The sequence below is a fragment of the Phacochoerus africanus genome, chromosome 1 (genome assembly GCF_016906955.1).
Source record: "Phacochoerus africanus isolate WHEZ1 chromosome 1, ROS_Pafr_v1, whole genome shotgun sequence".
Taxonomy (NCBI): domain Eukaryota; kingdom Metazoa; phylum Chordata; class Mammalia; order Artiodactyla; family Suidae; genus Phacochoerus; species Phacochoerus africanus.
The window spans coordinates 141,627,368-141,651,538 of record NC_062544.1 but is presented as its reverse complement, the minus strand read 5'-3'; the positions used below and the strand labels follow the sequence as shown (position 1 = coordinate 141,651,538).

Sequence of the window (24,171 nt, the reverse complement as noted above, 5' to 3'; positions counted from 1 at the left end):
CCCTCTTGCATGAAAAAATGCTAAAAACTTTGTATAACATGATAATGGGATTTGAATCTTCAGGCATTATTTGTATTCCTACTAACTACAAATAAGGGTCACTACCCCATAGAAAGCCAGTCACATTTTCAAGAAAGTGAACCCTTCTCTCATTATTTATCCTTTTGCATATAAAGAAAACATGCAAAGAAAATTTTAAGTTCTTACATTAGTCCTCCTCCTTGGAATAAGAATGTAAGAGAATCACATTTAGTATTCAGAATCTCTTGGGAGGGGAAACTTCAAGATGAGATGCATCATTAAGTAACACTTAGGACAGCAATTTTAATTAACTGTTCTTGGCAATAATAGAAAAACCACTGACCAGGTTTTTAGTAATATCCTTGATAAGAACTTTTTCTCAAGTTGGCATTTTAAGAAAACAACAACCAAAGAGGTCAATAACAGTAAAGATTAAAACCAAAGGCATTCAACTATCATTGCTCCATTACGCTGATTTTTGGACCAGAAGATCTGAAAAAATATCTAAGTGATGAAGCAATTTTTGTATTTTCCAGCACTTTTACCAGTGAATGGTATTCTTTCATAGCTTTTTAAAAAAAATATCTATTATGGAATTTCTTGCTCATTAATCATTCATGGGGTTTTTATTTTTTAATTCAAAAAAATTTTTTCCTTTGGAAGACAGCAGTTCTCAAAATTACCAGCAGCAGCTCTCTCACCTATCTGCATGACTTCTTATGCAGAACAATTTAAGAAATCTTCAAGATGGTTACACACCAGCTTTAATAAGATTCAGATCTTTTCAACAAGTTGATAAACATGCTTTAAAGGTTTGTCACAAAGTCAAAAGAAAACGTTGACTGATTCCTTTCGAAAGGGACATATTTTTTCCAGTAAAAGCAGCAGTGCTTAATTTTTCCTGTAACTCTGGGCCCCAAAAAACCTGAGTGGATCAATCCTAGTAAAGGCACTTAAGAAGAATATAATACTGGTTTTCTCATACTTCTTTTTAGCCTATAATATCTTCCAAGAAAAATGGTTCGATTTCAGATTTGTGCAGAGGGGAAAGGTCTTCTAAAGGGTGGTTCCAAATGCTAACTTTAAAACAGAGAAGTAATAAGAGCTGAAACCAAGCTGGTTTTGATGTCACTTAATGAACCTTCATCCATTTGTAATCAATTTTTATATAGTTTGTTCTAGCCAAAATTTTGACTTCCTAGAAACAAGTCTAATTCCAAGTCTCTGCTGCTCGATTATGTAAAATGGCAACGAATGTATCTTCTGTAACATTCAAGTGCATGCATGATATGACTTCTGAAACTAACACTCTCTAAAAAAAAAAAATGAGTAAGAATTTAAACAGTCAACCATGAAATGCAAACAGAGCACAGTGACAAAACAAGGAAAATAAAAACACAACAAAAAAAGTCAAACGCAGACTACAAGACCAGGAGTTCCAGCCTGGCACTGTCATATAAAGTTGGATAAATTTCCCAAGACTGCTGTGTACATCTTAGCATCCTCACTACTAAAATGAGGAACTAGGTGAGATGCCATCTGCAGTCTGGGCTACCTCCTGCACCTGTGACTCTAGGCTCCTTCCTCAACTTCAGGTCCTTCCTTTGACCAAGTCCACAGGGTCGAAAAGTGTACATCATCTAAGCCGCTTCAGAATCACCCTCAGGGAGCAATTCAACACAACAGATTCTTAGTACTGAAAGGACAGACAGGGCCTAGAGAGAAGGGCTTGTGTGGTATTTACCACCACAGAATACCCAATAATAGTTTGTTTCAGACCCATTTAAAAATGGCACTTTATAGAGAGCTAAATAGGTCCTTTGAGTCTGTATTAGATCAATTTTTATAAGATTTTTTGGCTTTCTGCTTTAGAACATCTGATTTAACTGAGATTCTTCTAGCCATAGCTCTCTCAGAGAAGGAGGGTGGGAACACAGGCATCGCTAAGGAGCTGGCCTTTGCTCTATGGGGTGGCTGGGGTGGAGAGCAGCTGTAGCAGAAAGTGCGTGTACTCATGAGTCGGCATAGTCCTGTGGGACATATGTCAAGTGTATCAAAGCAGGAGGAAAGAGTTAATAAAATAACAGGCAGACTAATCTAGTTAGATCTTCATTAGTTTTACTTATGAACTAATTAATCATTGTAGGTGGTTACAAGCTCAGTGCTGCACACAGTCTTCATAAATAAGGCCTTCTGTTCTCATTAGTCTTTCTTATTTGCATCTTAATACATGTGAAAGTAAAGAACTTGAGGCCAAATGCTATCTTGGGTCACAGGTTGGAGTAGTTTAGTTGGAAAAGAAATATAATTCAAAGTAGCATTGTTAGAAGTGCTTTGTAAGCCATCTCTGAGAAGAGTTTATTGTAGACAGGGTCTCCGCTAGTTATCACATACCTAAGAGTAGTAAATCACCTGTGGATTTACCTTACAACTTACCTCCAGACCAGCCTTGCCTTATAACTACTGCTCTGGAAAATTTATAATCTTGTCTGTGGAGTTGATTAAAAGCTTTCAGCACTGAGTACAGAATGCCGAACTGCTGCCAGGTCTGTGTAGTCAGCTCGGGCACAGCATGAGTCGTGGGCACACAGCAGTGTCCTAGCACGGGACCACTGCCTGGTGACTGTGAGTGTTCATTTTAAGGGGTCAAAAGGGGTGAAAGGAATACAAAGGGTTTGTTACAAATATGCCCCTTCCCCCTAACTTAGGTACAGGAGCAAAGCATTTATCTTATGGATGGGGGCAGGATAGGGCAGGAGGTCTGCAGACTGTAAAGCTGTGTAAGAGCAGGGATGTGCCCAGATTGTCCACTGTTTCACGCCCAGGACCTGCCATGCCTCCTGGACTATGGGAGCCACTCAGTAAGGATTTGGCCAATGAATGAACCAAAAAGAGCTTGCCCTTGATGATGGTTGATCTCAGGATGCTGAATTTAAATATCTGGGGTGAGGAGTTGATAGATCTGAGGGCTAAAAAGCAAAACCAGAAGCAGCCTTTTATCTTCTGTCAAGAGAAGAGCTTTACACAGTGTGTTTTTCTGTACAGCAGTTCATTGAAGTAGTTTGCATTTTCTCATTTTCTGGTTTTGTTTTTCATATTAAAACCTCTTTCCCTGAATAGCACTGAAAGTAGTGTCATGGGCTTATCCTGTCAAAGGGCAGTGAGGGGGGATAGAGGGGAAATTGGTGGACTAAGTGAGTTTGTCCCCTGCTGCCTGTTTCCTTTTCTGTCCAGGTGATAAGCTTCAGCATTTTAACACGAGCGTTGCTGATTTTTTTCCTCACCAAATTTGGTGTGTATGGCACCAGTGTATGTGTTTAGGCAGATGGAGTTTCTTTTCTTTACCTGATCCTTTAACTCTGACAGCTGGCCAGAAAGGTTCGTGACAAGCTTCATGGTGGACTCCAGCTTCTCCTGCAGATTCCTCAGCTCATTCTGTTCTCCTTCAGAATCACTGCTGACCAGGGACATGGCTCTCATCCTCGGGAACCAATCGAGGTTTCTTTCCTAAATCCACATAAAAGAAGAGGGAGTCACTTCTCAGGGGAGACAAGAAAGGCCATCTTTTCATTAGGCTGTCTCTGGTCGCTGCAGAAATCATGTACTACACTGTGTATTTTTATTGTTGTCTTTTTGCCTTTTCTAGGGCCCCCCCCGCGGGATACGGAGGTTCCCAGGCTAGGGGTCTAGTGGAGCTGTAGCCGCTGGCCTACCCCAGAGCCACAGCAATGCCAGATCCGAGCTGCATCTGCAACTTACACCACAGCTCACGGCAACACCAGATCCTTAACCCACAAAGCGAGGCCAGGGATCGAACCCGACACCTCATGGTTCCTAGTTGGATTCGTTAACCACTGAGCCACGACAGGAACTCCTAAACTGTGTATTTTTAAAACCATTCCGCAAGTATCTTTTTAACTAAATATAATAAACCCTCTTAGTTCTTAGGAGAAATCACTTTAAAATTAAATATGGAGAAAAGTAGGTTTCCAAACAAGATTCCTAATCTATAAATATGGGTACCGCCACTGCATCAGTGATCTTTGCAAATTACATGGCTAATGAGATTTGAATTTTAAAATCGTATAAAATATATTTAATTAAATCTACCATTTTAATCATTTTTAGGTGTGCAGTTCAGTGGCATTAAATACATCCACACTATGGTGCAAACATCACCACCATCCATCTCAAGAACTCTTTTCATCTTCCCCAAGTGAAACTCCATCCCCATTTAATAATACTTCTTCCCACCTGGCAGCTGCCTTCTCTTTGCTGTCTCTGTGACTCTGACCACTCTAGATACCTCATATTGTGCTTTTTAAAAAAGCATTATACTTGGAAAATCGCTTGTAAACCCTGTAGAAGTAAAATGTAAGTGAATCCTGAGTGTTCTGAGAGTGACCAGATATGTGGATGGGTGTTTGCCAGGTAGGGGATCGTTAAGAGGCTGAAGATGGGGAAGGGGTTCAGTTTCTTTTTGTGAACTTATGGATACTACCCCTCTACTCTTGTTTCCTTCTATTTCCAGCCAGAAATTGCTGGTGGATGCTGTCAGCTGGTGCAAGAAGGAACCATTCAGTCTGCCCCCTGTCCATCTCCACCCTTTTCTTTTGATACCTATAGCTCATACCTGTAAACAGTATTTCTCACCACAGTTAAGAGAAGGGGGCAAGACTCCTGCTCCTACCTCACTTCCTTCTGCCTCCATACGCCTTTCTCTTTAAAAGTATGCCTCATAGGTAAGTTCTGTACAGGGAGACAAGGATGAACTATAAGGAAAGCTCCATCAGCCAGAGGCAAGGGGAGGAAAACTGACTCATCCCACAGCCATCTGATACCACTTCTCACCTGGGCCATTCTCGTCAGGATACATTTTAATAAATATTCTGACACAAATTGTGCCCACCCCATCACCCACCAAGGCACATACATACAGAGTTTGCTCTTGGCTTTGTGTACACCAGAGGTCAGTGGAATTTTTCTGGACAGTAAATATTTTTGGCTTTCTGGGCCATATGATCTCTGTGGCAACAAATCTGCTACTGTAGCCCCCAAACAGCCATAAACAATACATAAATGAGCATAGCTGTGTTCAAATAAAACTTCATTTACAAATACTGGCAGAGGGCCAGGTTTAGGCCAGAGTTTGCTAACCTCTGTTGTATACAATAGAAAGCATCAACATACTTAAAATCAAAATTCTTCAAGACATGTCTAAATATTAAAAAGCAAGCAAGACAATTAAACCATGTCTTGACCTAAGGTAATCTAGCAATATAGAAACCAAATAAGAACTAGCTGGAAGTATTACAAAGCAGGCATTGCCACTGGCATATGGCGTCAACATCTCTTTTAGGGCGTTTGCTTAAGTGGAGAGTCTAGTAGGTAGCACTTCCCACCTGGGTCATTCTCACTAGCCAGCATTCTGAGACCAGGAGCCACCTTAGTATAGTGACCAAAACACAGTAGGCCCTTCTAAGTATTTGTGGAAGCAAAAAACCATAAATCAGGTATTTCCTGGTAACAGATGCTTAAATGATAAACCTTTGTTGCTGAGGATGACTGCCGGAGGAGAAAAATGCCAAGCTCTACCTTCTATACACCACACGCCGTGTGATCTACCCTCCCTTTACATGTGCTTGATGTCAGCCCACAATGGTTCTCATGAACTTCCCACCACAGACAGAGCAATGGGCGAAAGACCACTTGACAAGATATACCATTTCAAAGATAAGCAGCCTTATCTGTTGGACTGTTGCCACGTCTGTTGCTGGTTTTCTGCTGTGTCTGTGGTGAAGAAGAGGGGGAGAACAGACATCCGAAAACATTTAAGCACGGCAGCAGACCCTGAAAGGCAGCTGAGGTCACCTGTCCCTCAGCCACAGTCACACCTTCCCACTGAGGAACTGTCCTGGTTTCAAGATCTGTGCCACCCTAAGGGAGGGATGAGGCTGACTGCTCATAAGAGGGCACATGCAGGCGACAGGTGGCTGGTGGTTCCTCACACTCATTTAGCACCGGGGTACATGGAGGGAGGAGAGATGGTGGGCCAGGCTGGCAAACCACGAACATGACTACAGTGAGATCACACAGAGAGCCTGGCCTGGCTTCTAGATGCCCCAGGTATCCACGGGGACAGCTACACACGTCTGCAGCCTGGCCTCAGAGCAAGGTGTAGGGGGGAAAGACCCAGAGTCCTGCTTAAACCATCAGACACTGAGGAAGCCATGGACACAGCACCAGCTGGGCTCTGACAGAATGTCAGGTCAGGAGGAGTCTGGAGGTCACTAAACCCTATTGCTTTATGACAAAGTGAGAACAGGCCCCAAAAGGAGTGAGGGGAGGGAGAAACCAATCCCTGTATTTCAAAGGTGATCCTGAGAATTACCTGGTAACAAATTGTAAACTTCTCTTATTGAGTATATTTGGAGGTGGGGTATTTAATAGTTCTTTGGATTTAAGTCAAAAACATAAGCCCTCTTGAAACAAAATATTTTAAAAAATACAACATGTTAAAAAATACTTGAGCACTGACCTTACAGCATATAGCTGAGCATACAGCAGTGAACCCCCTGTACTTGGTCTCTGCCTCCTGGACTTCTTTCGAATGGAAATGGCTTTTAAGCTTAAGTATGAAATAGAGTTCCTGCATCAAAGTGCTCACCATTTCATTAAAGAGAGTAGATTTAAATTAAAAACAAAGCAAGAATGGCATAAAGCATATTCTGCTGTGTCACTAGCAGAGAGAGTAGGGTCAGAGTAAGAGCTGACTGTAGTGGTTGTGGTTGGCTGGGTGCTCTTCCTGGAAGGCATGGGCCTGAGGGAAGCCTAGCACTTGGCCTGGGGAGGGGGGGCGGCAAGCATGAGGGCCATCTAGGCAGAGGGCTGGCACAGTGGGGAAACCAGTCTGGCTGGACTTGGGGATGAGGGCAGACAGGCAGGAGCAGCACAGACCCTGGAACAGTCGGCTGGGAGGGCCTAGAAGAGAGGCTTCAGACATAGGAGCATGGCTCAAGGAGGGTCTGGACACGGGGAGGGAAGCAGCCTGAGTCCCTGCCTGACAAGGTGCTGGGGGCTGGGGACACGTGCGAGCTGCAGCAGTCAGGACTTGGTGCTCACCTGCAGTGCACTGATGACTGACATGCAAATGATGCTCGGCTGCCTAAAATGGCTAGAGAATTCATCTCAAATCTGGCTCTCCAAGCCTTCATATGTTCATTTTCTTAAGCAAACCCTCCATAAAAATAGAAAACACAGACTTCCAAACAGAGTCCACATGAAAGAGGTCTTCAAAAGAATATAGAAAATCAATGCAAGAAGTCTGCCAATAGCTTAAAGTTTAAGGAAGAGTTTCTTCTCCTATTTTAATAGTAAGTGACCAAATGACTACAGATTCGAAAGGGAATTTTCCATGTCAGATTCACATCTTCTTTCATGGCATATGTGGTTTGATTATTGGACTCCCGAGCAATGATTTCAGGAAGGTCTCTGACAAATGCAAAATGCACAGACTTCATCTGACAACCATTCACTGAACATTTCTAATGTCCATACCTGGCACAGTGCTGAGTGCTGAGGGTTTGGAGATGAGAAAAGACAAGGTTGCTGCCTCCATTGGGCTTTAATGCAAGGAATATGGCCATAGGGCGGGTCTCAGGGCTCTCGCCTTTCCTGGGGCACTGTCTCCAAGTCCCAAATGCCCAGTGCGTATATGCTGGACAAATGAACGGGGCCCACTGGCCTTCAGAGGTCTGCTACTGCCACCTGTGCCCCTCACTTCAATGGCCAAGGAGATGCTTCTGTATGCCTCTGTACTTGGGCCACCTATAATCCTGGAGCATAAAGGCTCTGCCCAAAGGGTACAGAAAGCCAGAAATCATGCATCTTTTTAGAATGTCTATTTTAGCCAACAGTAAACAATTGAAAATATTTTTATATTAAACTCAAAATATGCCCTGGAGCAGAACATGAAATTGAGGCAAATTTTAATGATAGAATCCAAGATTTTAAAGAAATGCCACAGTTGCCACAGGCCACTTTAGGCCATGTGCCCCAATCCTTGGTGATAAACCTTCATTCTCCATTTCATTCCTTCAATGCAAGGGGAGGAACAGGATCTTCTGGCCTAGATATACATCAGTTACCACCTTAGAGGTTCTCTCTTCCTCCATTACCCCAGCCTTAATATCCAACAATGAAAAGCGAGATGGGGGCCTCTGCTAACACTCTGACCACAGGCAGCAAGGGAATCTAGGTGCTCAGGATGGGGTGGATGGTTGTTCCTTTGCACTGATGAGGGGAGATCCCCAATTTTGAGATCCTAGGTGTTGCCAGTATTTTAAGTAGATAATCATCCCAGGAAATCTCAAATTACTAAGGAGTATGTAGTACTTAACACTAATAACCAATTCTAGCCAAACCCCAACTGTTCTCTCACTTTCCACCTGGTCTTGCCCCCTGCACTGTAGGATGAGCTCTGACACAGCATTAAGGCTCCTCCCAGGAGGCCCCCTCTGCACAGAGATCCAGATCTTCACAGAAAAATGGTTAGAATCTCTCAGTTGCTAGCGTGGGTGCAGAGAGAACACCTGAATCCAGTTACTTTCTACTGAGCTCAGACTTTGATATAAAATGCTGAGCTTGTGTAAGCGCTGAGTCCAGTGACAGCTGCGCCCATGGTTCACCAGCCAGAGTGTGCTGGTCTCTAAATATTGGCAGAATCCTTCCTTTACCTATTCAAGATCAAAAACATGTCTCAGGTTCCTGGCTTCTACTGGATTTTTGAGAAAGTCACCTTCAACTAAGACATTTTGTTCAAACATGCATTCATCTTGGGTGCGTGTGTGTGGTCAGGAGGGTGGGGTTTGGGGAGACCCGTGGGTTCCCTGTGGGCTGTCAGCTGCATCTGTTGTTCTGGGTCTGAGATGTGCCCTGTGCTTCGCTAGCTCCTCGTGGTGCTGGCATCTCGCATACCAATGTCATTAGGTACTGTCTGCCTTGGTCCTCCTACAATCCAGCCAGTGCAGTTCCCGTCACAGCAAGCACTTCCTCTGTCACAGCAGACAAACTGACTGAAGCCACAGCCGGAAGCAGGCTGGCCACAAGCTCTAGGGTTCTGGTTAGTTCTTTTCTAGGTAAAGTTGGAAAAGTCCCTGCAAAGGCAAACACTGAAGTTTTAGACACGGGGGCGGCACTGACCTCTTGAAATGTTCTTGACTGGAAAGAGGGAGGGAGGGTGTGTGTGTGTGTGTGTGTGTGTGTGTGTGTGTGTGTGAGAGAGAGAGAGAGAGAGAGAGAGAGGAAGGCAGAGAGGAGAGGAAGTTGGATCGTATGATGCAAATGCTAATCATTCTGAGAAGCGTTTTTTTTTTTTCTTTTTTTTCTTCTTCCCAGGTTCAACTGAAGAGGCTGTTCTAAGAAAGATGACTGAGGTAATCAATCACCTCCTCAGAGAAAGTCCACTTAGGTAGAGAGTTTTGTTTACCATATAAACAACAAAGCATTTATTGTTGAATCTCTTATTCTTTTCCAGCCAGACTAGAGAAGTGAGACTTTTTAGTGGGGGCAGGAGGGTAAAGGAAAGGGTCATGAGAGAGAAGAAAGGTCGTGGGAAAATGGAGCTATAAGCCACAGAATCCCCTCTACGCTCCATAATCGACTCTGGGAAGATTCAAGAAGGCAGACTGTCCTTTCAGGTCAAGTGTTAACTGTGTTTCTACTTATCTTACCAAGCAAAACAACAAACTGGACTTTCCCAGAATGCCTGTGGATGCTTAGGTGACAGGGTGACCAGAGTGGGGGAGGGGAGGCCTGGAGACAGATTCTTAGCCTCCCTATGTATCCAAACCCCCAGAAAATGCCTGGAGAGGAGGTGAATTGGGAGGGTTCAAGATGACCCTTTACTTTCCTAAAGCCGGAATGTATTACACTCAATAAACTTTAAATATGTGCTCCTTTTGTGAGTTACGGCGATTATTTGCATCGAAGAGGAAGAAAATAATCTTGAGAGCTCACTTTTCTAAGATCACAGAAAACAGTCAAAATCCAGAATCTGTTGCTTTGGGTGAAAAAAGTGATAATGATCACCAAGTAATAAGCTCAAGATTCCAAAATTGCCATTGATGGTATCTGTTACACATTTTTTTGGAGGGGAGGGGGTGGAAACCTAGACAAAAAAACATGGATCCCAGTGGTAAAAAGATCAGGGTTTGGGAGGAAGGACAAATAGAGCACAGAGGATTTTGGAAGCAGTGACACTATCCTGTTTGCTGCTCTAATAGTGGGTGTCCTTGCATATCTGTCCAAACCTACAGAATGCACAAGAGTGAACCCTAATGTAAACTGTGGTCTTTACTTAATACTAATATATCCATATTGGCTTATCAATTATAGTAAATACACCCAGTAATACACAATAATAAAGGAACTGGGAGGAGAGAGGGAGAAGGGGGGCGCATGGGAGCTGGTCCTTTCTGTTCAGCATTTCTATAAACCTAGAATTGCTGTAAAAATAAACTCTATTAATAAAAAAAAAAAAAAATCCCACAACCTGGAATCTGTTGGCCAGCCCCACATCCAACGATTTAGTTCACAGGTGTGTTTCCACAGCAGCCTCATGAAGTGAGACGGCAGTGGGAAGACCCATGTCCTGGAATCAGAAGCTGAAGCCATGACACTCCGAGCATTCACAGGACAGCAAGCCCTGGGCCAGTCGGCCGACCAGTCTGGGTCTCTGTTTCCCTTCCTTTGTTCTTTTTGAGAATGAGCTCACTGGCTACTTCAGGGGATTAATGTGAGGATCAAAGGGCTGTGACAACGTGTCACATCAACTGGAAAGCACTATGCAGGAGTATTATAGATCCCTGTCACTGGCCCAAGTCACAAAGCTAGTCTGCCATCCAAGATGCAGACCGCAGGTGGAGTGCTTGACTCCCACTTGAGTTATTTCTTCCCTTCTCAGGCACGGGATTTTAGAGGCACAGATTTTTCTTTTACCAACAGAGTCACTCAAAGGATGCCCAAACTGCTCGACAGTCCAGTTGTCAGTGTGGTCTGTTCTTGGCTGAGGACAACATTACCCAGATGGCCCCATTATATAATCTTCAGCTGGGCTGGAATGACCACTCAGCCTTCCAGACTCAGTTAATAGTTGTTCTTGGATGATACAGTGTAACAAAGACAGGCCCTTGCCAGAGAGAGAGCCGCACCCATTTCTGATGAAATTCCTAGCAAAAGCCAGCTGCAGAATCACGGTTTCATTTCATTCTGGGCCCTCAGGTAAGGTGACCCCAGCCCCCACAGGGGCCAGGAGAAGGCAGCACTGACCACTCAGAACCGTGTAGCTGAGTCCTGGGCACCCAGGACCACCAGGCAGAGGAAGCCAGAGGTCACAGAGGAGGGGTGAAAGGTGGGATGGTGGCCTGTGCTGGACCAGGGCAGGGCCAGCCAGATGGAGATGCCTAATAAAGAACCATCCTGCTAACCCACCCTTCTTCCAGGCTGGCTCAGGTTTTTGCTCAGGCAATTTCCCCTACACATTCAATTAGCTAAGCAGTCTACCAGAATGTTATTTATGGTTATGTTTGGGATTTTAGCAATTTTTATTGGTGTTGCTCTATTCTTTTTTGGCTTCCATGAGTTTTAAATTTTGTTCTCTCATTTACCTTTATACAGTGATGAGTTTTTGTTGTTGTTTCTGTTTTTGTTTTTTGCCTAGCTAAAAGGCTCTCCAAAGTTCTTGGCTGTTGTTTTGAGGGAAAATACCTGGCGTTTGTCTCTGAACATACACACATGCAACACCCCGTGCCTCCCTACCTGGCCTCGTCTCATGCAGCAGTGTTCTGCCGAACAAACATGTGTCATTTTGTGGGTTTCTATGTTGGAAATCTCCTCTTGACTGCAGTGGTTCTTGACTGAAAGGGTTTTACTTAAGGCCGGCCCTGCCTAGACACACTGAGAAACAAGTGATCAGAAGCTGTCATCTTTGTTACTGTCCTTACAACATCAGTAAGATATCAAGGGTGAGCTATCAGCATTGTCTTGACTTCAGAGTTAGTGTGGAAGGAAGGTGCCCCACAGCTTGAACTCCTATGGGTGAAAGAGATCATCTGCCATGTGCAGATTCTCCAAACTCCATCCCTTCCATCCCTGCCTCCCCCATTTTTTCAACCTGCCACTTGCACTCTGACTCCAAAACTCACTAGCCTGTTCACAGAGGTCTCCTCTCTCCCTCCTGACACCATATCCACTCCTGGTACAGACCCTCTAGTAGTTTGAAAGGTGCTTTGTGGAACTGCAGAGCTAAAGATGACATGAGACCCTTCAGTTCAGCTTATTTTATAGGTGGTTACACTGGAGCCCTGAAAAAAGGTGGGTCTGTAAAAGGAGAACCCGAGAGCCTTGCCACATGCCTAACCTTTCAGTACTGACAGCTGTACCTCAATACGAGCATCTTTTCCTCATTCTCACATTCTCTAGACACATGCTAGTAGGCTCCACTGTGAAGAGATGCGTTTTAAAGAATCCTGAATGTATATACATGATATGAACATGTACATTCAGAACTTTTTTCAGGTTAGAACATTTTTGTAAAGGCCAATGGTCACACCTCTCAGTAGCTATAGTGCTACAGTCCAGCTGTTGGTGTTTAGAGCAGAGGGCAGGGAGTTAGGAGACCCAGCAAGGGGTCTGGGACTAAGAGGGCAAGGAGGGTAACCCCTGGGGTCTGCAATGGGGAAGGAGCAGGAAGTGGGTTCAAGGTATGAAAGGGAGAAAAATGCACTTTTGAGTTAAAAAAAAATTTGAATTGGGGAAAAAAGTATGTATGCAAATATTTTATATATGTATACAAGCAGGTACAAACACATGAACTGTGAGAGGTGGTGAGCGTGCCCACAGCCACCTTGGAGTCTGGACCTACTCAAGGTCTGAGTCCTGGGCCCTGTTTTGGCACCTAAATTCCTTTGGAGATTACAGCCCTGCTCTACTCACTGTCACACACAGTGTCTGCATACCCAGGCAAAGGTCACAATGACCTCAGATGAGAGAGGTGGGAGGTCAGCACAGACCCCGCTCCCAAAGCCGAGTGCTTCCTAAGAGAAGGAATCTGCCTAGGAAGTGCAGCTGGACAAGAGCAGCTTCAGACCCTCCGGACCAGAGGGCAGAACGTGGCGTAAGCCTGGGTGGGGAAACCGAAGCTTGGCAACTGCTCTGTGCAGCTGCCGCAGACACATGAACCCAAGCTCAAGTGCAAAGGGTGGGGCCAGAGCATGCCTGGCTGGCAGGGTGGCGTGTCCGATGATGCTGACACACTGTTTCCAGCCACCAAGAGGCAAGTGCCAAACTCCTCTTCACTTTGCCCTCACTCCGACATGCATGGACTCTGCCGTGGTGGCAGCTAACTCAGCATGCTGGGCCGAGCCAGAGGGCAGCACTAGCTGGGTCCTCACCACACATGGCTCAGGGCTGGCAGAGCCCAGCAGACGTCTTCACCAACCCTCAAACCTCTCCATCTCAGGAACTTGTCAAGGCCCTCCCTTCCTCCCAGCATCCTCAGTGGAATTCCAGAAGAATTCTGAAAAAGTCCAAGCCCATTACCATACAATGTGCACGGAAGCAGACAGTTTCCATGTCACTTTTTCCGCAGCCAGGCCTGTTGGCCTGGCATGTGGTGAAGCACAAATGAGGTGGAAACGTGGGCAGAGGGAGAGGCCTGGAAGAGCTAGATGCACACCTCCCCACCCTCCACACTCTTAAGTCCTGTCTGCTAGGGAATCCTCGTTTCTGATTTCCCTGACCTGAGACCCCTCGTGATGGCTGTGTGCATTTTTGTGTCGCTGTCGCCATGCCTTCCCTGCAGACATCCAGGGCGTCACTTTTATCTGGGTATGATCCGCAGGTAACCCAGTGTTTGCTCTGGTCCTGAGTTATTCCCTGCTCTGGCAGAAAGCTGCTGTCCTCACTGGAGGAGGGCGCCTCTCTGCAGACTGTACGACACCAGGCTGTCTTGAATAAAGAAAGTTGCAAAACTGTGGTCGATTCCCTTTTTAAATAGAAGGTAGCAACAGCCATCCAGTTCCCACCTCCACCTTTTGCCTTTGTTCACGCATTGCTTTCTGATTGTGTTTGCTTCCTGTGTCTTCTTATCAAACACAGATAAGCACGAGTGCTAAGGCCAGGCACCCTATGCAGCTGCTGCTTCCCCCCGCCTCCCCCCCCCGCCCCCCCCCCCCCTCCCCCCCCCCCCCCCCCCCCCCCCGTTTAGGGCAGCACCATGGCATATGGAAGTTCCTAGGCTTGGGGTCAAATTGGAGCTGCAGCTGCCGGCCTACGCCACAGCCAAAGCAAGACGGGATCCAAACCACGTCTTTGACTTATGCTGCAGTTTGTGGCAATGCTGGATCTTAACCCACTGACCAAGGCCAGAGATCTAACCTGCATCCTCATGGACACTGGTCCTGTTGAGTCACAATGGGAACTCCACCATATGCTTCTGAGAATATTTCCTCATAGTAGATGTTTAGGGGTGCTTACTTTGCTAATAGAATTTATCTGCTTAGAAAATTCACCCAGGAGAGGGAGGAATAAAAGCTCTGGCTTAGGTGGCTTTTTTTTTTTTGGATGCAAATTTCTAAGGGCTTTTAGCAAAGCATTTTCTGGGAATGCACTTGCCCCTCCTATGTGAGACAGAGCACCCCAGCATTGTTTAAAAGCACTCCACTGGCTCCCATGGTGATACTGTTTATAACTTGAGTAATTACTGCTAGTTTCTGAGGAGATCAAGTGAACTAATACAAGACAAACTGGAAAATCTCCAGTGAATGTGTGTGTGTGTGTGTGTGTGTAAGAGAGAGAGAGAGGGAGAGAGAAGTGGGTGCAGGGGTTAGAGAGTGAGCTAGTAGGTGAGAAAAAGTCAGCACCAGGCTTAAGGGATGATGGATCAGACTCTCTCATGTTTAATTATCAGGGAGTTATACCCATTCAGATGAGTCACCTGGGTGTGGGAGCCCAAGTCTGGCTGTGACTCTGGTGAACCTTCATTCCCCTAACCTACCCTCTCTCTCCCCATATATGGCCACCAAAGGAAGTATCATTTGCTATTCCAAGCCTAGGTGAGGGAAAAGAAGTTTATCATATTTTAGCAAGTCCAAATTAACATGTATTTCAGATACAAACTCTTTAAGAGCTGTTCTCTATTCCCAAACTCCTGCCCATGTCAGGACACCTCCAGGGTGGGCTCTGTTCAGCAGACCTGGATGGGAACCTCAGCTCTAGCACTTCCCAGCCGTGTGACCCTTCGGAAGCTGCTCAGCCGCCTTGGACTTTACATTTCCGTCTGCGATGGTGGCAGTGCCACCTGCTACGCTGTTCCGGGGACCAAACAGGATCATGCGTTCAGAGCATTAACTTCAGTACATACTGATGAAACAAGACCTATTGCTAGTGCCAATCCTGTCTGCTGGTCTGGGCAAAGCACAGCCCAGCCTGCTGCCCCCCACAGCAGCAGCCTGGTGCTCCAGGTTCTGGCTGGAAGAGGGGCCTCCCTGTTACTTCACTGTTCAGTTCAGCGGTCAGTTAACACCCTGTCCTGGTGAAGAACAGAAGGGGCCAGAGTGGCCCAAGATATCAGGGCACCTTGAAATACGGATAGGCAGTAGCCTATCTGATCACCTCTCTTTAAGGGCAATTAACTCAAAAACATATGCCTGAAAATACACCTTAGGTTGACAAGGTAGAATTCGAAGATTCAGAAGGGAAGTCCCTATTTTATTAACAAAACAGATGTCTTTTATGTTAAATTATGGTTTGATTTTCTTTGCCAAATTTCCCTCTTAATGCTTCTGTGTTGCTAACTTTCAAGAATAACTTAAGCCTGCTTATCAAAGACTGGCTCTTCTCCTGTGCTTGACTGTTATAGAAAACTAGGCTGCTGGGTCTGTGCTGGGAATCATGGATTTGATCTTTTACTGGCAACATGCTCACTCTGCAATCTTTAAATTCCTTCAGGCAAAGATACTCACAGTGAACTTACCCTTTATTCAGGTTAAATACATCTCACTGTGCAACCTAACACAAATCCTCATGTCATTTGGCACTGGAGAAAAGCCAAATGGCACTAAAATTATTTCAAAAAGGGTGTATGGTACTGTTAAAATTTAAGTGTAGTCCAGGGCTAAAAAAAAAAAAAGAAATAAAAAAGTCTGCTTATTATAAAGGCTATTGCCAAAACTCTACGTGGTAAGCACCAAAATTTTAGTTCATACAGGGGGAGAGAGCTCTTTTTTTTTTTTCCTGCCTTGAACTGCCAGGGCTAAGTGAGGTCACCCTGTAGTCACATTTCTCTGACAGTTCAGCCCTGTCTGGGGCCTGAGTCAGCGGATCTGACTGCATGTGCGGTATGGAGCGGTGCTGTGAGCCCTGTGACCTACAGAGTCCGGGGTCGGGGGCGGGGAGGGCTGATCGCCCCCACTGGCGTGCTCCTCACAGCGCCACCTTCAAGCATGTGCACAGACCTGAGATACCTCTCCTTGTGAATCAAGCATGAGCACCTTGCATCGAACACACAGAATGCAGGGGCCCCTCCCCAGGTCGCCTGGACCCCAGTTCCAGGCAGCAAATCCGAGTTGAGGACTAAACACACAGAAGTGACAAGTATCCCTCACCAGCTCAGGGGAGAGAGGGCAATAACGTCAGCCCTGTCCTACCTCCACACTATAGGACACTTGACAACTTTAAATTTTAAGAGAGAGGAAGACAGAGGAATTTCCCCTGGGAGGAAGTTCTTGGAGTCAAGATGCCCATTCTGACTTTTCTTAGTAACATTGTGCCAAGAGCCAAGACGTCTCACACGGTCTTGGCATCAAGGAAACGGTGCTTGTGTCAGCTCTGTCAGTACCACAGCCCCTGTGCTTCCGGGCCGAGGGCTCTGGGTCTGTTCATCTGGCCCTTCTGTCACTCCCTCCCTACCTCCCTCCCTGAGTGCTTACCACCCCCAGCCCCAGTACCCACACATTCATCTCACTTCCATACCCATGGACATGTGATGGGGTATGTACCCCCAATTTACAGATGGGAGCTCAGGTCAGGGAGGTCCTGTGACCTGCACAGGGTTACCTGGCAGGACCAGAGCCAAAATGCACACCTCAGATTTTCTGCCTCCAGATCCTATTCTTAGATAGTGATGGCTTCATGGTGGGCATCAGCCTGGCCCCGGCTTTGCCAAGAATGTTTCCATCAGCAATGAAAGGAGAGGGTCGAGATCAGAAGGAAAGAGAAACCACTTTCTACTACGTTTTGATGAATGTTAACTTGAGGGTGAACATTTGGCTAAGTTCGCTACTGTGACGTGGAGCTTCAAATGTCTCCTCTTTCCCCCAGATGTTTCCGTCTCTAAAGAGAAGCGGTTGCAGCACCCCAAAGGGGCTGCAGTCTCAGGAGTCACTCTCTCAAGGTCAGTGTGGGCCCCTGCCCTTCTCACAGAGCCTCTGGCAGATTCTACTAGGAAAGTGCTGGTTTTTGAGATGGAAACCTATTTGTCACACCTGACACCATGTCTGTAAGCAGTTGTTTCTGGGGCATCTGGGATGTTCCCTGGGGCCCCTCCCATCTGGCTCTGGGGGTTGCCTTTTGGCCGCTGTTACATCACAGTTCTTTGGGAGTCTCTGGGGTCTTAATCAGTGGGTTAAAGGAGAGCTGAAGAACTGATCACTTCCAGCCTCGTGCCTCTTAGCAAGAGGTAGTTTTCCGAGGAACCAGATGAGCCTAATGGGGCGATTTCTTTGGGGACAGGAGGTAAACCACAGGGCCTCAAGGCCTCCTGGCCAACCCTGCCTTCCACCTCTGACACTTCCCATCAGCCTCCCACTCGCTTCAGGGCAGGAGCATTTGCAGCCACTTAGAGTTGGCTTCTTCAAGAGCTCTGCTGGACCCTCCTCCCAGGCAGCCGCCAACTGAGAAGGGACATTAACAGCACCTCCTGCTGTGGCTGTGGCTGTGGCTGCCTCTGGGTGTCTGACTAAGCGGGTCCATGACAGGAGGAGAGAGCCACCTTCACTGAAGCTCCAGTTCCCACAGCCATTACCACCCCACCCCACACACAGTGACTCTGCCAGGCACCCCCAGGTCCTAACCTGCTCTGGCAGTGCCTTCCAGGAAGTCCCCAGCAGGGAGTCAGGTGGCTGCAGGACTGGACACCGCCAGGAACAGTGTTGGCAAAAGCGCCCTGCCTTTCAGCCAATGGATCTAACACTTCCTGGGCCCTCACCAGACATCTGGTTTCTCAGCAACTTGGAGGTTGTAAGTAAAGAATTCTTTGATGCTACAGATTTTTAGGCTGTTTGACAAGAAGTTCTCATACACAGAATGACGTGGATGGGAAAGCACAGTGAATGCTGGGTTCCTCAAAGCATAGCTGTGCAGGGGGGCCTTTGAGCAGGCTGTGTGGCCGTCTGGGCTAACTTCTGGCTCTTAATCCCCATCAGGTGACGGCTCACAAGGCTCCTGTTAAGTCTTTGTGACTGGGACAGAATCCCAGAAGTGCGCTAGAGTTTTCTGTAACCGTAAGGTAAGGCCATTTCAAAAATGGCCCCCAAAAGATTTAAAGATAAGGCACATTCAGACACTTGAGAGAGAAGAAAACAAAGTGAAGGGAGAAAAGGGATGTGTGACAAGGGTGAAAATTACAGGCCATATCTTCTAAATATTAAAGAATTTAGTGCAAATGAAAGTCGCTCTATGTGTATGCAGATTCACATGTGTCAGCAAAAATGCTGATCATATAGGGTCTTATTTGGCATTACCAACAACTGGAAGAAAAGAGAGCATCTGAAGACTTTTCTATTAATTGTCTCAACCCCAGAAACCTAAGCTGTGACTATCTGCACTGGCCACCACTAGAATTCCTAGTCTCCTTAAGAAAAGACCCTGCTCCCTATGTGGCCCAGAGCCGCCAGCAACCCCCCCTCTGTCCTCCCACCACTGTGGTTATGGAGTGCAACTCTGGGTCATTGAACTGGCTTTGAACCCCAGGGAAGCTTCTGAGCCCTTCCTGGGGAAGTGACTTAACCCTAAGCCTCTACAAGAGAATACCCATCACCATAGCTCTGGGACTCATGTTTCTCTCCCCCTTTTCTTCTGCTCGCTTTATTGTTCTCTCTCGCTTGCTTGCTCTCTGTCTCTCTCTCTCTCTCTTTTTTTTTTTTTTTTGCTTTTTAGGGCTGCACCTATAGCACATGGAATTTCCCACACTAGGGGTCCAATCGGAGCTACAGCTGCCAGTCTACACCACAGCACAGCAACTTGGGATCCAAGTCACCATCCAAGTCTAGCCAGAGACCTACACCACAGCTCACAGCAATGCAGGATCTTTAACCCACTGAGGGAGGCCAGGGATCGAACCCGCATCCTTATGGATACTAGTTGGGTTCATTTCTGCTGAGCCACGATGGGAACTCCCAGATGATAATTCTTAAAGCAGTATCTGTTTTGTCTCTTCTGTCAGATTTTACTCTTCAGCGTATGATTCACAAACCAGTGGCTTTGGCATCCCCTGGAAGCTGGCTGGAAATGCAGAATCTCGAGTTCTGCCAGGGCTGCTGAATCAGGGTCTGAACTCTAACCAGCTCTCCAGATGACTCACATACATTAAACTAGGAGAATTACAGAATGAGACTTCAGGGCCTCCATGACACAGAATGCAGAGCATCCCCAGAAAGCCCCCCAGAACCAGGCGCTCAAGAATTCAGGCTACTAGAGTGCTGGTGGGCTTACATCCATTGCCAGTGAACAGCACTCTCTTGGGTTTCTTAACAAAACAAGCTTTAAAATTACAACTGTATACACAACCAAGCAGGGCTCATGTAGGAGAACCTATCATTGGGAGAGTGCTCAAGTCCTTGGTGCCAGGAAGGAGATCAGAGAAGTGTGCAGTCTCTCTTCATGGCTAACGGCCCCTCTCCTCAGAGCGAGCTGCTGTAAGTCAGACTCCCTCAACAGCACAGTGTACACCTCTTCACTTCACCAAACACCCCTGAACACTTTAGCGCTGTTCAGAACCACAGCAGCAAGGACGGCTGGCCTGGGACCCCCAGAGCACACATTTGCTGCCTCCACATGCCCTGCCTGAGCAGAGCACTCTGCAAACCTTCGGTAGCTTCCCCCTGCCTGGGCATGGCAGTCACTCCTCATCAGCAAGAAGATTAATTTGGGACTCAAATTCCTCCATTATATGATCCCTTCCTGATGATTAGCAAAGCATCTCCCAGAAAGGCAAGGCTGAGGCCAAGGAGACCAACCAGAGCTGAACTATATACTGAGTGGTCATTTTAAAAAGATGCAGTATAGAGACCTGGTCTTATATAAGGAGAAAAAAACAGAAAAGGACCCATTATCAAGAAAAGTACATAGAGACAGAAGGCAGGCTATGGAGTTACATCTAGGTTGACACGTCAGCCCCACTTAGGTGGTCGTGTGCTAATCTCTCTGAGCCTCAGTGTTTCCTCCTTTAAAAGAAAGCTGCCATCCCCTGTCTGGGGCTTCTGAAGATCACTTGCGAGGACACACGAAGTTCTCAAGCCTAGTGCCTGGTCCATGATAAATGATCAGTAGACAATGGATGTTATATTCCCCACTGGCTCCCAGTACCAGGCCCTGAGCTGAGAAGCAGGTCAGCAGGCCCAAGTGTGACCTGCCTCTGAGAGCCCTTCCCACTCACCTTGATCATTTCTGCCACGTAACTCTCGGGCCCAGTGTACTCCGTGGAGTCCTTCACTTTCACCAGGACGATAAAGCACAGATAGTGCCACATGTTGTGTTCCTCCTTGATGTGCTCTTCAAAGGTAACAGTCTTGTTGTCAAACTTGTCTCTTTCCAAGCCTGAAGAGACAGAAAGCCCCAGGCCCCAAGTGAGCAGTCACGGTGCAGAAAAGCCCACGACAGAACTGCCCAACATGGAGGAAGCTGCTGTTTCGCTCCTGTCTTAAAAGAGTTAGGTTCTGTTGGTCTTATAAGTACGTTTACTTTCCCATCAAAGCAAGAAAACACAGGCTGTGGGTCAAACAGACATGGGCTTGAACTCCACCTCTACCACTTCCTAATCACTGTTTCATCTCATATGCCTTTGTTGCCATGTCAGGGTATGGAAGGACTGCTGTTGAGGTTCCAGGAGTGTGTGGGGGTTAAATAAGCATGGGTGTGACAGACTCATGCACAGCAGGCAACCAGTGAATGTGATGTCCCTTCTTCCAGGGAAATGCCAAAATTTATACACATTACAAGGGGTGTGAGGAGACAGAGAAGGACAGAAAGAACTTTATATACATTTTAAACTCTAGCTGATAAGTTTATATTCTGCAGAGGTATGGGTGAGCAATTTGGAAATTAGTTCTATGTATTCTTAGATTGAGCAAATAAATACATGGTGATACTGGGAGACAGATACCTCACTGTCAAAGAAGGGATTGCAAATATAGAAAAGGAGAAAGAATAAACTCGTAATGTTGAACTGGAATCAGAGGTATGAGTATGAACCCATCCTTTTTCATGTTTATAAAAGCAGATATAGAAGGGTGTGGATACATGTATCCTCTAGATCTATGCCCTAATTAGCCCTGGAAGCAGTGGCACACCAATGGGAATAAGTACACCCAGTGGCCAGATCTTGGCTTCTAAATACCATTATCCACTAAAAAGAACCAGGGCTCTTTGAAGAAATAGCTGAAACAAGGGCTGGGTCAAGGAAGATGCAAGGCTAGAGAAGATCCAAGGTGAGCTTGAGCCTAGACTATCTCATGGTGCTAAAAACAAACAAACAAAAGATAATTAATAATAATGGTGATGTGACATATACAGAAGCCAGCTTTCAGGGGCTACTCAAATCAGGGGCAATATGAGCATCAAAATAAATTATGACAGCAAAGGATTATAATCCATTGAATTAGATAAAAATACATGAATCCATGTTGTTACAAATGTAAATACACATGGAGAGAAGAAAAAGTTATTTCTTAAAAAGACAATTAACAAAGGTAGAAAGAATAATTAAGAGATTATCAGTTGGTAACCATCACAGAGACTCATCACTGGCTGTAAAAACTGGTGAGGTAACATTTAATTTGAGAAATAATGGGCTATTTAAGTTGTCTCAAAGTATCTCCCCATTAAATGGTTCTCAATTAGAAAGAGAAAAGAAGGAACTTTAGTGGAGAAACAGGGCCACCATAACCAGTTAGAAGATGAACTAGCATCATGTGCCTCCTGAAATGAAGCACTGAGGAGAATAACATTTCTTTGATGTGCCTATAAAAAAATGATAACCTCATAAACATCAAAGACAAACCAAGGGATATTCTACAAGATAACTGACTTGCATAGTCTTCAAAAAATGTCAATGGACTGAATTCAACATATGACTTGGGACTTTCTTTTGCTATAAAGGACAGTATTGGGTAAAGGGTAAGCTCTGAATAGGGTCTGTTAGTTTCCCAGTTTTGATAATTATACTGCCTACATATAAGAGAAGGTCTTACTTTTAGGACATATATAGTATTAAAACAGTTAGGGATAAAGAAGCATCCTGCCAGCCACTCTCAAACTGTTCAGAAAAATAGGGTGTGTATATATGAACAAAGCAAATGAAGCAAGACTTTAATATGTGTAGAATTGGGGTGAAGAATACATAGAAATTCTTTGTACTATTCTTATGACTTTTCTGTAACTTGAATTCTTTCCAATGAAAAGTTTTAAATAATTTTAAGGGGGCAAAAAGCTAAGACTTTTAAGTTTTTTAGATGAAAAAATTATCACTTTTTGAAAATACACACCAGTGGGAAATTTATATATTTAGTAACTGTATTATGAATAATCCTTAAATGATTACTTAGCTCCCATATTCCTATGTGATTAATTTGCATTTACATGTGTTACCTTGCAGTTATGTTGAAAATGATTTCTTTGGTACTCTATGCACCTCTCTTAAGTGCCTACACTGTGAGGCTCTATGTTACTAGGAGTGTTTCATAAACTAGGTCTCCTAAGGCCCAAAATAATGCAGAGAAGTACATATTTTGTACCTATTTTACAGATGAGAAATGAAGGTTGAGAGAAGTGAAGTGGCAATACCATGGTTATGTGGCTTGGAAGTGGCAGAGGCTTAATCAGAACCCAGGTCTGACTCCCAGGCCTAAGCTCTGACCATTTTCACCATAAACAGATTACATTTCTACCTAAAGCCTGATACCATCTGCAAGACATCCTCTGGCTGGAGTGGGATGAAATATGTCCATTCTAGTTACTCAGACGGGGAACAAGAGATGCTGCTGCAGCCCAACATCTGAAAGACCCCAAGACACAAATATTTCCAATACTGTGCCCTGGTGTTTCTGCTACCCAGAGGTTCATTTCTTGAACCCAATAGTCAAGTGCTACACCAGGTCGCAGGGCACTCCAAAAACCTTCTGGTAAGAGTAGGAGGCCACTCAGACATCAAGGGCAGAGACGCTGGCGAAGCAGCAGTGGCCCCTCCCACAGACAGCCCTGCCCACGCCCCACCCCACAAAGAAAGCCCAGCTGTGCCACTCACCGCAGATGAAACACGTGGTCTTTAAGATCTCCTCCTTCTTCTGCTTTTCACTCCTCAGATCGGCAAAGGTGTCAATGATGACCCCGAAAATCAGATTAAGGACGATGATGATGACCATGAAGAAGAACAGGAGGTCATAGATGACTCGAGCAGCAAAGAGGGGCTCCTGGAAAAGAGGCAGCTTGGTCAGCAGGTTACTCCCCTCCCTCGGGTTTGTGGACCTCAGGGCAGAAGGGGAAGGACTCGGTGTGCTCAAGTTGGACGTTTCAACCCCACAGGTCCCCCCAGCCCCAACCAGCCCTCACCAGTGCAATGCTGTGCTGGGGCACAAGTCATGTCACGCCCCCTATGTGCATGCTGAGTTCTCCAAGTGTCACATGGCCCACACAGGAGAGTGGCTCCCTGGGGATCTAAGTGTTTGGAAGTGTGTTCAGGTGAACCAGACTCAGCTCCAAAGGCAAGAGTCACTTAAGTGCAAGGAGGGGAGGGTAGAAGCTGCCCTTTTCTAGCTGCTGGCTTCCTCCCTGCGCTTCAAGGTGAAAAGGGGAGAGGAGTCCCAAGCAACTAGATCT

General features: G+C 45.8%; 1 protein-coding gene and 1 long non-coding RNA gene across 8 annotated transcripts in view; one reads left to right on the top strand and one right to left on the bottom strand.

The window, feature by feature from the left end:
* The window catches only part of ITPR1 (inositol 1,4,5-trisphosphate receptor type 1), a 331,954-nt gene that overhangs the window by 5,165 nt on the left and 302,618 nt on the right, over positions 1-24,171 (bottom strand). For 4 of the 7 annotated variants that reach the window (XM_047779506.1, XM_047779516.1, XM_047779541.1 and 1 more), the window contains 3 exons: positions 23,600-23,765; positions 20,735-20,895; positions 3,367-3,528 (listed from right to left, as the gene is read on the bottom strand). In XM_047779506.1, coding sequence (XP_047635462.1) covers positions 3,367-3,528; positions 20,735-20,895; positions 23,600-23,765 — 489 coding nt within the window. Of the gene's footprint in view, positions 1-3,366; positions 3,529-4,209; positions 4,771-5,308; positions 5,812-20,734; positions 20,896-23,599; positions 23,766-24,171 lie in introns of those variants that run through there. The other 3 variants (XM_047779533.1, XM_047779524.1, XM_047779556.1) reach the window with 3 other exon arrangements.
* LOC125127063 (uncharacterized) overlaps positions 1-24,171 on the top strand; it is a 121,710-nt gene that overhangs the window by 95,932 nt on the left and 1,607 nt on the right. The window contains exons 3-4 of the long non-coding RNA XR_007134856.1: positions 9,418-9,455; positions 23,658-23,784. This is a non-coding gene — a long non-coding RNA (uncharacterized LOC125127063). The remainder of the gene's footprint in view (positions 1-9,417; positions 9,456-23,657; positions 23,785-24,171) is intronic.